This window comes from Aedes albopictus, chromosome 3 (genome assembly GCF_035046485.1).
Source record: "Aedes albopictus strain Foshan chromosome 3, AalbF5, whole genome shotgun sequence".
Taxonomy (NCBI): Eukaryota; Metazoa; Arthropoda; class Insecta; order Diptera; family Culicidae; genus Aedes; species Aedes albopictus.
Window position 1 is genome coordinate 309,956,668 of NC_085138.1, and position 12,178 is coordinate 309,968,845.

Here is a 12,178-nt window from a genome sequence, read left to right on the forward strand (position 1 = left end):
CTTCTTTATTATGATAATGTTTCTGCGGTGTTTTTTGATGTATACTTTTGACCTTTGTTTCTTTATAACTGTGTTTTATGTTTTGTTTTAGATGTCCCGTAACTTTCCATTTCATTGTTTGAACATTACTAATCACCTTCTCTCCACACCCTGAATCATACAGATGTACATCGTTGAACGTCATCCGCGATCCCTACGGGACCACGGGCCGGGGCAACGTGGTCAGCATGATACCGGACATTTCACCGACGCCGATGCGACCAACGTTGCCCCCGATGGCCCACCTACAGGACATGCACGGACCAAGAGATTCACGCTCACTACCGAACAGCAACCGGCTGGGTTCTCGCTCGGTTAGCCAGGACTCTGTATATACGATACTGATACGCTTGCCGCCGGAGGGTGGATCCGGTGACGAGCGGGCACCTTCGATCAAGATGATCCAGGACGACGTGCCAATGTCGATGACGGTTCCACCGAGGCGGCCGCTACCCTCCCGGGACTCGGACTACATCATCCCGGTGGGGCGGAGACAATCTACTGCCACGACGGACATCCGACTGCCGTTGACGACCAAAATCATTCCGAAGCCGCTGTCCAAGCAGCAGCAGATCCACCAAGCGAACATGCTCCAAACGGCACGGCAGGTGAAAAAGAAGAAGAAATCTCAGGAGAAGCGCCAGGAGACGAAGGCTGCCAAAACGCTGTCGGCCATTCTGTTGAGTTTCATCATCACGTGGACTCCGTACAACATCCTGGTGCTGCTGAAACCGCTAACGGCCTGCACCAGGTGTATACCGCAGGAATTGTGGGACTTTTTCTACGCCCTGTGCTACATCAACTCGACCATCAATCCGGTGTGCTACGCGCTATGCAACGCTTCGTTTCGGCGGACGTACGTGCGGATACTGACGTGCAAGTGGCACACCCGGAATCGAGAGGCCATGACCAGGGGGGTTTACAATTAGGCTTAAGTAGCGAAGAAGGGGGAGGGTTTTTTGTAATCCTAGGTTTGCCAATGAATTGAAAAATGGTTTGTTCTTTCGGTGTCATCTAAGAGGGAGCGCCAGGTGGATGAATCAGATGATGCTGAAAAGCAGCTGGTAGTAGAGGAGTTTGCTTGCTCGTATAAGGATGAATCTCATATATGGGATAATCAGTTCAATCCATCAATTATTCGGTGGCCCTGCACGTCAATGGATATTTGAAAATTCCCCATTCAACCCCACTGCGGGAAGTTCCGTTCAAGCGATAGTGATACCCTCATATCCATTCACTAATTGTTCACGGATTACCGACTCATTCTTCTTCACACTGTACTGGTGGCACGCACGTTGCGCGCAAAATAGAACCCGTTGCTGAAAGCCAACTGTCGATGATTGATACATATTGAATGGAAAATATGAATGGCACTCGGTGAGCCAATTTGATCCATCGTCGGTGCAATTCTCACACTGCACTGCTGACAGCGCGACGCTAATTGACACGTCAAAATGGCAGCCTTTCGAAGCATCATCAACCACGTACGTTGGCTGTTGAGTGATTGCGTGTAAATTGTGGCAAACCTAACATGTGCATGTGGAACGGACCTAAAATTCAAGCACCACAAACTAGAGATCCTTACATTGGGAGTCAGCCAGTCAAGGGACTCATTAATCCTAATTAACGGGATGGATTTGACCCCGACCGAGTTTGCGCGGAGTGTCCTTCCCTTTCCGTGTAATGCCATTATTTTTCGAAAGAAATGGGCGCTCTTTTGTCGTATTCCAGCATCATAGTTTAACGTGGAGGATTGGATAGCCAGTCTTAAACGATAGAATCACTTCTCTTCATTTGCTAGCGAATGGCAGAAAAGGATACTTTGTGTCTACAAAGCTGACACTGCATATTTCAAGCACGTTACCAACATTGTCTGGGACATAATTTCTTCTTCTTTTCCATGGTGTAATGTTCTCACTGCGACAAAGCCTGTTTCCCAGCAAATTTTCGAGAGCCACCCACCCATACTTTGGGTACTTTTCAGCCAAAATTTATATTATAAAAAAACCCGATAGAACATTTCGGCCTTAGCTCGAAATGAAGGAACAGACTCCTAGCTTTCGTTTGCTAGGCGACTTAGCGATACTGATTGTTTTCGAATAGTATTCTTCTTCCGACACCGTGGCACAGTGGTGCGAGGGCGGTCGAAACCTAAGAAATGAAAATGCTTTTCACGTAGATATTTCAACTGTAGAAATCCAAAATTTCAGATCGATTCATTGAAATTTGAATTTTTGATAGCTTCCTGAACGGACTGTGGTTTATGGCCTTAATACAAAATCTATAATGTTTATTCACAGCTATGCCAGTGTTCCGTGCTTTAATAAACGCATGAACTATAATAGTTGCTTTGAAGGCTTTGTTCGTAGATATGTGAAGATCATCTGTATGGCATTTAAGTTGTGAAAAAGCTGCCTAAAAATGAGTTATCCTTCGATATTCTTGAAAATTACCCATTTTTGAGTCAAAATTGATCTAAAACTATAGTAGGACGTGCGCGCCCACGATGTGGTTGTGCGATTTTGTAAGCCTAAGACCAGTGCTTTCGATTGGTGTATGATTTATTTTGCGAAAACTTGCGATAGATTTCATGATTTTCATATGTTTTTTAGGGTTTTGGGTAAGAGGTTTTGGCTGGCTTTTGCTCAGCAACGCACCACTGTGCGTGGTCGTATCGTTAATGTGTAAGTACCGTATTGAAGATTCCATTCTTAACTTACGTAATATCAGCGCTGGATGTGTTCTTATAACTGCAACTGGATAAAATAAGCAAATTAGCGATGACGTGTTACTCGTTTTAATGAAAGTCGTTGAGTTCTCTTCGTTCCACCGAGCAAACACTAGCAGTTTGTTTGTTTTATTTGGAAAAGTATTGTTTTAGAAAATCACATTGATAAGCGATAATGTATAGGATGTTACAACATATTTTTAAAGCGATGGCATTTTAATCGAAACCTTAGAAGTTTTTTCAATAGATTACTTCCTCTATGGAGCCACCATCACTTTACTTCACAGACAGAAATGTTGTCTGATCAATAAAGTTCTTCGTTCGCTACAAATGGCGTAAATGGTGGAAGCCTCCGGGAAGTGTAGAAACCTCAGCCCTCGATACTAACGAGATTCGTTATCAGTGGATGAAAGGCCTCATTTGATTGCCTAATTGGTTACATTATGTTGTGTAAAGACACATTTCTATTCTTCTTTAGGACCTCTCTCACTTCAAATGCAATAAATTATCGATATCTACAGGGTTTTCACTGAATCACAATGTTAAAACTGAACGACGAATAGGAATCGTGTGGTATTCGCAAACAGACCGCCAATCTTGCTACCATAAGCTCTAGACGTTTTCCACCAACAACAACTTGCTGCTACCCAACTGGATCGTTCAGTTACGCTAGTCCTAGAGCGAAAAATTTTGTCCACACACTAACCCAGGATTCATATCAGCGTACTCTGCACTTGAGGACCACAGTTGTTGAGGAAATTGTTCACTTTTCATCACACCCAGTTTGTCGCTAACGCCGAAATAGATGTTGGAAGGCTTGTCTGTATCCCTGGAACATCTCTAATTGTCGGCCTCATGTTGGTGCTGTATCCATTGAGCTCATCGGAAGTCTCGTGTTATTCAAAGGAATACCGAATGTTGGAATAGTAGGACATGCGATTACTACGTATGATTGTGTCACTCCATACCCTGACATAACAGGTATCGAGATGACTAAAGCTCTAGATGTTGCTTCTAACTGACGGTAGTGATCGACTTCAAATAATCCGCTTAACTGCTCAGATTCCATTAGTATTTGTGGTATTAAGGGATCTATACTTTTTTTTCCTCCCCTGTTAGGGAAATTAGCCCACTGCGTCCAATAAGTTAAACTTTTGTGGTTTTGATATTCGCATCTAGCAAAGGTTTTGAAGGATTTTATTAAATCTTCTTACATTAAAGAGCATCACCTTTCTGACTTCCAGTTTGCTTATCAATCTGATAAGTCAACGGTTACGGCACTTCATTCGCTAGTAACAAAGGTGGAGAAAAAGTTTTAAGCAATAGAACTAGCTATATGCGCCTTTTTAAATATAGCAGAAGAATTCAATAATGCCTCCTATTCTATACTTGAGCTATACTTGAAGAGAGTATCTCTAAATTACTTGAGAGTAATTGTAATAAAATGGCTGAACTAAGCTAAGCTGGGTGAACACTGACTAGGGGAACGCTTCGCCTTCCTTGAACATTTCGCTAAAGAAATGTGTTCGGCCTGCACATTTTTAGTAAACATCCATGCCGCACATGGCATGTGTTACATACACACATTTTTTAAATCAGCTTGTGTACTCACATGAGCATGTAGGGTCTTGTACCATTTGGGCAGGTGTACCTATTTTGGGCACTTACCGCTATAACTAAGTCAATTTCAAACCGATTGATTTGATATTTTGTATAGAGTTAGGCACGTACAGTATCTAACCCTGAACAAAAATTCAAATCAATCGGTTTAAAGTTGACTTAGTTATAGCGGCAAGCGCCCAAAATAGGTACACCTGCCCAAATGGTACAATACCCTATTTTGAAATAATTGCGATAACAGTCTTGTTGGGTTTATAAACCACCTTCAAATACCGAAAAATATTGATATTTTGCAAAAATGTGAAAGAACGAGCAATTTTAAAAAATGTAAAATTTTCTCTGTGCGGCATGGATGTTTACTGAAAATGAGTACTTTTAAATTCGAGAGAAACTGATGTCATATACGCAGGAACTTTTGTTCGTCTACTCGGTTAAGCGTTGGAGAGGTACTTCTTTAGGGATACGACTGAGGTTATGTACTAAACCAAGACGAACGTATGACTTTTCAAGTTAAGCAAAACTATTTTTGGCCAGAAAACCTTAAAGATTGAACCCTTGAAAAAGGTCCCAAACGGACCGAAACGTCGGGAATAATCAAAAACTAGTGTTTTCCTAGTGACTGCGAAGCCAAACCGGAACAGTTGGGGAGGTTCTTCATCTCGGCGTTCACCTGCTGTATCCAGAATCCAGAATAACGTCAAAACTATTGCTTTTGAGTATTTTATGTCTTTGGGTGCATCTGTCATCAAAATGAGTTAGATTATTAATTTATCTAAAAATGAGATAGAATTTTTTTATGCAAAACTTTGAGTTTGATATTTGGTTTCTTGGCCAAAGTTGTAGAACATAGAGTAATAAAAAACTTTTCCGAAAATACTAATAGCCCACGCTAAACTTACGATCCTAAGGAATAACATTAGGGGTACATTCACTTTTCATAATACTTTCCTTTGGACATAGCGTGTAGCTTGTAGCCTATGCATGCACACTACTGAGATATATATATATATATATATATATATATATATATATATATATATATATATATATATATATATATATATATATATATATATTTTAATTTGAAACTCCTAATTATACGTTTAGGTCATAACTTTAAATTGAGATTTTTTCAATATTTCATGCCCACAAAGTGGATTGGGTTCAAAAAATACACGTTTTTTGTCGAATACCACAAGTCTCTAACTTTTGAAGGGACAGCTATATTATCAATTTTTTTTAATTGGGTCAATTTTGACCTTAAGAATATCCAACTTTACGCAGGTAGTTTTTTGGCCGCTGAAAGTCATAGCTTTAAAGTATCACTTAAATATTGAAACTTTTGTATCGATTTTGTACCATTTTGTACTTTTCGAAGTAAGTATCTCGAATATATCACTTCTCCCGTTGAAAAATCATTTAAAAACCTATTTTAAACTTCTATTAAATACGAATGTATTTGTCACATTATGGACAGAACTTGGTGTCCAGGTTATTCAACCACCGGGAAATTTTGCAGGCAGTATTTTCGGTGCGACTCCGGTATCCTTTTGCTCATGGATTCCAGGAATTTTTCAGACTAGTTGGTTAAGCATATGGACCTCGATGATTCGGTACCTATCCGGTATCTATACTACTTACAATTTGGGCTTACAGTTCTTGTTGAGAACAGAGCTGGGCACCGACCTTTCAGCAGGGCAAAGGAAACACCTGGTTGTTTTTGCCGCATGCTATAAAGCTATAAACATTGTATTTAGTATAAACAAATTAACATGGTTGAATTACAATGCGCCCGTTCTGCTTCCTATTTACACAATGCTGTTTTGTGACTTGCTTGACAGAACGAAACAGAGAAACACGAAGAAACAATACATCTAGCAATACATGCACTAACTCATATAATTCCGACACTGTACAGGGGTTGGCAAGTCGCATTCTGACGTAACAGTTCTCGATCCAGCCCAACAAGTAGTAGTATATCTTCGTTCTTGGCGAGATTACGGAACTGTTTGCCTAAGCAAGGTTTCTGATGAGATGACAATCTATATCAAATAAGAAACCGTGCATAAATTACGTAATGCCTTTAAGGGTCAGGTATCAGAAGGCTGACTCCAGAGGTACGTTATCCGCCATTTGGGACATTTTTGCCATCATTATGATTCCAATAGTTCAATTATCTTACAAGAAAAAGAGGTGACGAAATAATTCAAAAAATACCAAAGGAAAAACTCCTTGAGGGGTTCCTGAAGAAACTTTTGTATAAATTTTGCAAAGATTCGACTGGGATTTTTGATAACTATGGGAGTTTTTCGGCTTTCAGTCACGGAAAAAGCGTTGATACTTCTATATCATTGGCAACGTTTCGATCCTTGGGTTGGGATCTTCCTCAGGGCTCGATCTTAAGATCGAGCTCCCATACTTTTGTATTAAGCTCTTGAGAAAACCCCTAATGTATGCATGGAGGATCTCCAACACGGATTAGCGAAGAAACATTTTGTTGTCATTGGAAGAACATTTTGGAAAAACTTTTAAATGAACACATTGAGGAACTCCAGCATAAATCTCTGAGAAAACTTCTAGTCCACCTCCGATAACTTAACTGATCAATTTCTAGTGAAATTTTGGAGGATTCAAGGAGACATATCGTGAGGAACTTTAATGGAACTTTTGGAGAAATACTAGTAAGAACCTAGAGGGGTCTCCACCTCCTAGTGGTTAAGGCTATGGATCGCCAATCCGGAGACGGCGGGTTCGATTCCCGTTCTGGGCGGGAAAATTTTCTCGACTCCCTGGGAATAGTGTATCATTGTATTGCCACACAATGTAGCAATTCATGCAATGGCAGGCAAAGAAAGCCCTTCAATTAATAACTGTGGAAGTGCTCTAAGAACACTAAGTTGAAGAGAGGTAGGCCAAGTTCCAGTGTGAACGTAGAGCCATGAAGAAGAAGAAGAAGAAGAAGAACCCGTGGGATAACTGCAAAATAAAACTCCTTTATCAACTCCCGGAGAAATTTATCGAATTCCTCATGTGAGAATACCTCACTAAATTACCGCTGAAATTTTTAGCAAACGTCATTAGGAAACTCTTGAAAAAACTTCAGCAGGAACCCGTAGAGGAAATCCAGAAAAACATATCTTGGTTTTCCAATGGAATCTGTAAAGAAAGTCACTGGTGAATGTGTAGTGGATCTCCAGCAAGAATAAGTGAAGAAGCTCCTTATGGTTATTGGAAGAACTTTTGAATGAACACCTTAAGGAACTCTAATATTAATCGCTGCAAAAACTTCTAGTTTTTTTTTTAGAGAAATCTTTAGACTTATTCCCGCGAAAATCCTTGAAAAGCTCATGTGAGAAGCACTTGAGATAAAATTCATGTAAGTTTTACAGGCGTTTGTTGAGGAACTTCAGAAGAATGCACTGAAATAGACTCAGGAGGAATTACTACAGAAATTTCAAACAAACTTCACGAGGAAACTCTTGAACAACTCCAGGAGGAACCCGTAGAAGAGATCTAGAAAAACATTTTACATGATCAACAGAAAGTATTCCTGGAGAAGTATAAAAGGGAATCCGTTGAACAATTTTAGAAGAAACTCGTGGATGAGCTCAAGGTGGAATTCCTGGAGAAGCTCTAAGAGAAATCCGTGCAGGGATTCCAAAACAAAAACAGATCCTTGGAGGAGTTTTAGTAGGACTCACTGCTGAGACGGCAAGACAAATCGTTAGAGAAACTTTGTAAAAAATACCTGGAAGAACTTCATTTGCAGGAATCGTTGCAGGAACTCCAAGGTCAATCTTTTCATAAATTGTGAGAGTAATCCTCGGATGAAACCAAACAGATATCCTCAGTGGAACTATTGGAATAAAAAAGAAGGAACTCCATTGGGATTTATTTTAAAAATAACGACAACCCAAGGAAGAACTTCAGAAATAGTTTCTCAATTTTGGCTCGCAAATCATACACTTTATGACGATACAATTACGACGATGTAACGATGCAATTGTGACGTTTGATCTAGCTGAATTTTAAAAATATCTGCTTCGGTGGCCTTCCGAGACTAGAATGGCTTCTACGAAGGTTCTCGCGGGGTTTCTTTTAGAAGACTTTTCACGGTTTTACTTCATGGATGCCTTCTCTCAGGTATTCTGAAATTTCTCCCAAGGTCCCAAGTTTTTTTTTCCTCAGGGTTTTTTAAGGCAGGCTTCCCAGATATTGCTTGTAGTTGTTTTTTTTTTAAGTTTCTTGCTGTGATCCTCCTGAGATTTCTGTTAGTTTATGGTCGAGATTACTCTCAGAATACTTCCCGATATACCTACCGGAAAATGTGCTGCGGTTCTTAAGGATTCACCCAGGGCCGGATCTAAGGGGGGGCCGGGGGGGCCCGGGCCCCGGGCCCCCACATTTTAGGGGCCCCCACAAAAACCTTTTTTGGTTGCCAACATTAACTTTATTCTTCATATTGCTCAAGTACTGTTCAAAAATAAAGAAAAATATGTTTGCTCATCTCTCCGAGGGGCCTCCACGTCCGTTCGGGCCCCGGGCCCCCACAATCCTTAATCCGGGCCTGGATTCACCTTTTGGGATTCGTTCAATAGTTACTCCCGCAGTCCTTGCCAAAATTTCCCAGAAGTTTTTCTTGGAATATCTCCCGGGATATAGTACGAAATATTTATAAGAAATTGACGGGAAACATCAAAAGAAATCCTGATGGAATCTCATGAGTAACTCAGGGAAGAACCATAGAATAATTCCCAAGAGGAGTTTCAGAAGAATATCCTATAAAAGACTTGGACATCGCAGAAAAGTTTCTGGTAATAATCCCGGGTGGAAAAGTAAGTGAAATTTGGAAAACTTTAGAAAAAAAAATCCTTGGAAGAAATCCTGAGAAGGAGTACAAGACATTCCGCGGAAAATTTTCAGGAAGGAACATTTGGAAGAAATCCCTGGAATTCTCAAAAAATCCAGGAATAAACTTTTTTAAGCAATTCCGGATATCCACTAACAGAAGTCCCTGAATAAACTTTCTGAAATTTTTTTTTGGAAGGATCTCCACGAGAAGCTCTGGGAGCAATACCGAGAATACAACCAGAGGAAATCCCGGGAGGTACTCCTGGAGGAACGTCGTGACAAAACTTCTGCAGAAATCCTGGGAGGAGCTTTGGAATAAAGAACAAGTCTCGTAATTCCGCAAGAAACTCTGGGAGTGACTCCTGGAAAATTTCTGGAGGGAATCTAAGGAGGAACGCCTGGAGAAATACATAAAGAGACTGTGGCAAAACTGCAGAAGAAAAACTCCTGGAAAAAATAAGGAAAAATTCAGGGAGAAATTTCGAAATAGTTCTACAACCAACTGCGAAAGAATTTAAAGAAAAAATGAGGTAAAAAGCGAAGAAGAATCACGGAAGGCATTCAAGAAAGAATCATGAATTTGGTTCATCTTTTTGCTGTGCTTCTATTTTGGCTAGTACTTCAAAACTTAGTAATGACCCAGTTCCATCATATTTTTCACTAAATATAGATTGAACTCTTTTATTGATTTGCCAAATCTGTTGACAACAGAATAAGAAGTTATGAAATTTAATCATAAGTGTCAACACCTCAACCATTTTTGAGCTTATAAAAAAGTGTCGATCACCGAATTGTAAGTGAAAAGGAAAACTTTCGTTCAGCCGTGTTCACCCACCGTTTCAATATAAGAGGAATTTACTTTTTTAATTAAATTACTACACATTCCCGGGAGATTTTCTTTCCTGCCCACGATTCTTCGTTGTCAGAGCTGTGCAGCGGATGCCAAAGAATTGCTCCACGTGTGGTTTACTTTATACCATCCGGCCTGTCACTACCACCGGTGCGGTGTGCTGACTGGCAATGGACAATGCTGCGGAGTTGACCATTACTGGGGTGATGGTCAGAGGGAGGACGGCGGATGGCGGCCAATGGGGTGGCTTTCGCCCATTCTTGTGTGTTCCTCTCGGCTTATCCGCCACGCCACCGTGCCCAGAGAGTCGCACCGAAAGAGATTTACTTCCGTCACGTGGTTAATTAAGATTAATGACTGCCATTTACGACGGATCAGGGAGATCCGATGGAAATTTGGCAGACGGGGGGAGATAAGTTTTTATTTCGTTCTGAGCGGTTAGTTCACACCGAAGTTATAATTGCTTCGTAAAATATTAACTTCTTTACCGTCCGCCGGCGGCTGCCGGCGGCCGACCGGGCCGAGGGGATAGCCTCACATTTTATTGATTCCGGACACGTGTCTGAACTTTAAACTAATCTGCAGCAACGCATTCATCCTTCGGAGCACATGACTGGCATTTCGTCGTTTCTTGGAACTTGTAGTCATCCCGCACATAGTCGACGAACAGAAAGGGCTCGCCCGGGTTGATTATATTAAGATCCCGGTTCCGTTGTTTGTGACTTCTTGGGTACCGACCGGCGACCATATTCGCAGAAACTCTACTATTCTGTACGGAATTTATTTGTCCTTGTTAGACTCAGACCCTTGGGGTTTGCCCAACACTAGCAGTGGCGCTCTTGTACGGCCATCCCACTATTGAAATTATTGTTAGACGAGTAGAAAACGCTTGTCACGTTCCCTCCTGCGAAAGTTACTGGGAACTTGTAATCTGGATCCAATTCTATAGAAACTATAATTGAGAGCTTCAGTGTCCTAAAAGCGTTTTGATAGGTTTTGATTAGTTTTGCTACCTGGTAATACAAACATAATTCATAATACATATTTGAATTCGAGCAAGCAAACGCATTCTACCGCCAATAAATGAAAATAGATCAAAACTAAAAATAAAAAGGAAAAACAATGTGAAACTCAAAAGTGAGATTAACGATAATTTCTAGTCTTATTGAAGAAGCAAAAAAAAAGCATAGAAAACAAAACAAAATGCGCAAATTAGTCTAAGCAAACGTGAGTGTGCAGCAGTGCGTAGCGCTGCATAGTTGTACTCTTCCTAGAACGTATGGTTATATATCATTTATCAGTGTAGGTAAATATTAGAAAGCAAATCATAGAGCAAAGTGAAATTTAATCCCTGACGAAAACATTGCTCCCCGTTCCGGAGAGAATACCTGTACTAGTAGACTAACCATAGAGATACTAACTGGGTAGGTAGCGATCGATTGACCGAGAAACCGTTGTAGGAATTTCGTATGGTTGACTTATTTGTCTAGTCTCAGACTGTTTTCCGTAAACTATACTTTTAAGGTTTTAGATTCATTTTATTGTTGCTATACTGAACTCATCTAACTAAAAGGCGATTGGTTGTTTTACGGCCTAAACACATTACTTCGTATCGTACTCATGAATTCAATCGCCTTCCATCTGTCAAATTTGCTGTAGCTCTTTCATGGTTCTTTTTTCAGTGTGAATTTTGTTTTTGTGTGCTTGTTCATTACTTTGCTTTGTTTGTTTTAGAATTGCGTTGTTTCTATTTATCAACAGTGTTATATAGAATAAAGCATTCAATCAACGTTAAAAAAAACTATTTGTGTAACTTCACAATTAACACTGAAGCCTTTCTACGTCCATTTCATTCTTTTGTTAGATTTACCGAAAAAATGAGATTTTTTTTCAGTGCGCAAAGCAGCGGAGCCTGAGATTGAAATCCAACTTGTTAAAGCTGGAAGACATACAGGGGATTGACAAAATGATCGGGACAGGCAAAATAATTAACTAGCTTTTCGAAAAGTGCATACAAATTCTCAAATTTTCACCTTATGTTGATGGTCCGAATTTGGAAAAAAAAATCGGGATATTGTTAGAGTCAGAAG

General features: G+C 40.3%; 1 protein-coding gene across 2 annotated transcripts in view; it reads left to right on the forward strand.

The window, feature by feature from the left end:
• LOC109431029 (muscarinic acetylcholine receptor DM1-like) overlaps window positions 1–4,391 on the forward strand; it is a 493,708-nt gene extending 489,317 nt beyond the window's left edge. For both annotated transcript variants that reach the window (XM_062842432.1, XM_062842433.1), the window contains exon 6: window positions 164–4,391. In XM_062842432.1, the coding sequence (XP_062698416.1) occupies window positions 164–968 (805 nt within the window). In that variant the 3' untranslated portion in view covers window positions 969–4,391. The remainder of the gene's footprint in view (window positions 1–163) is intronic.
• The last annotated feature ends 7,787 nt before the right edge of the window (window positions 4,392–12,178 follow it).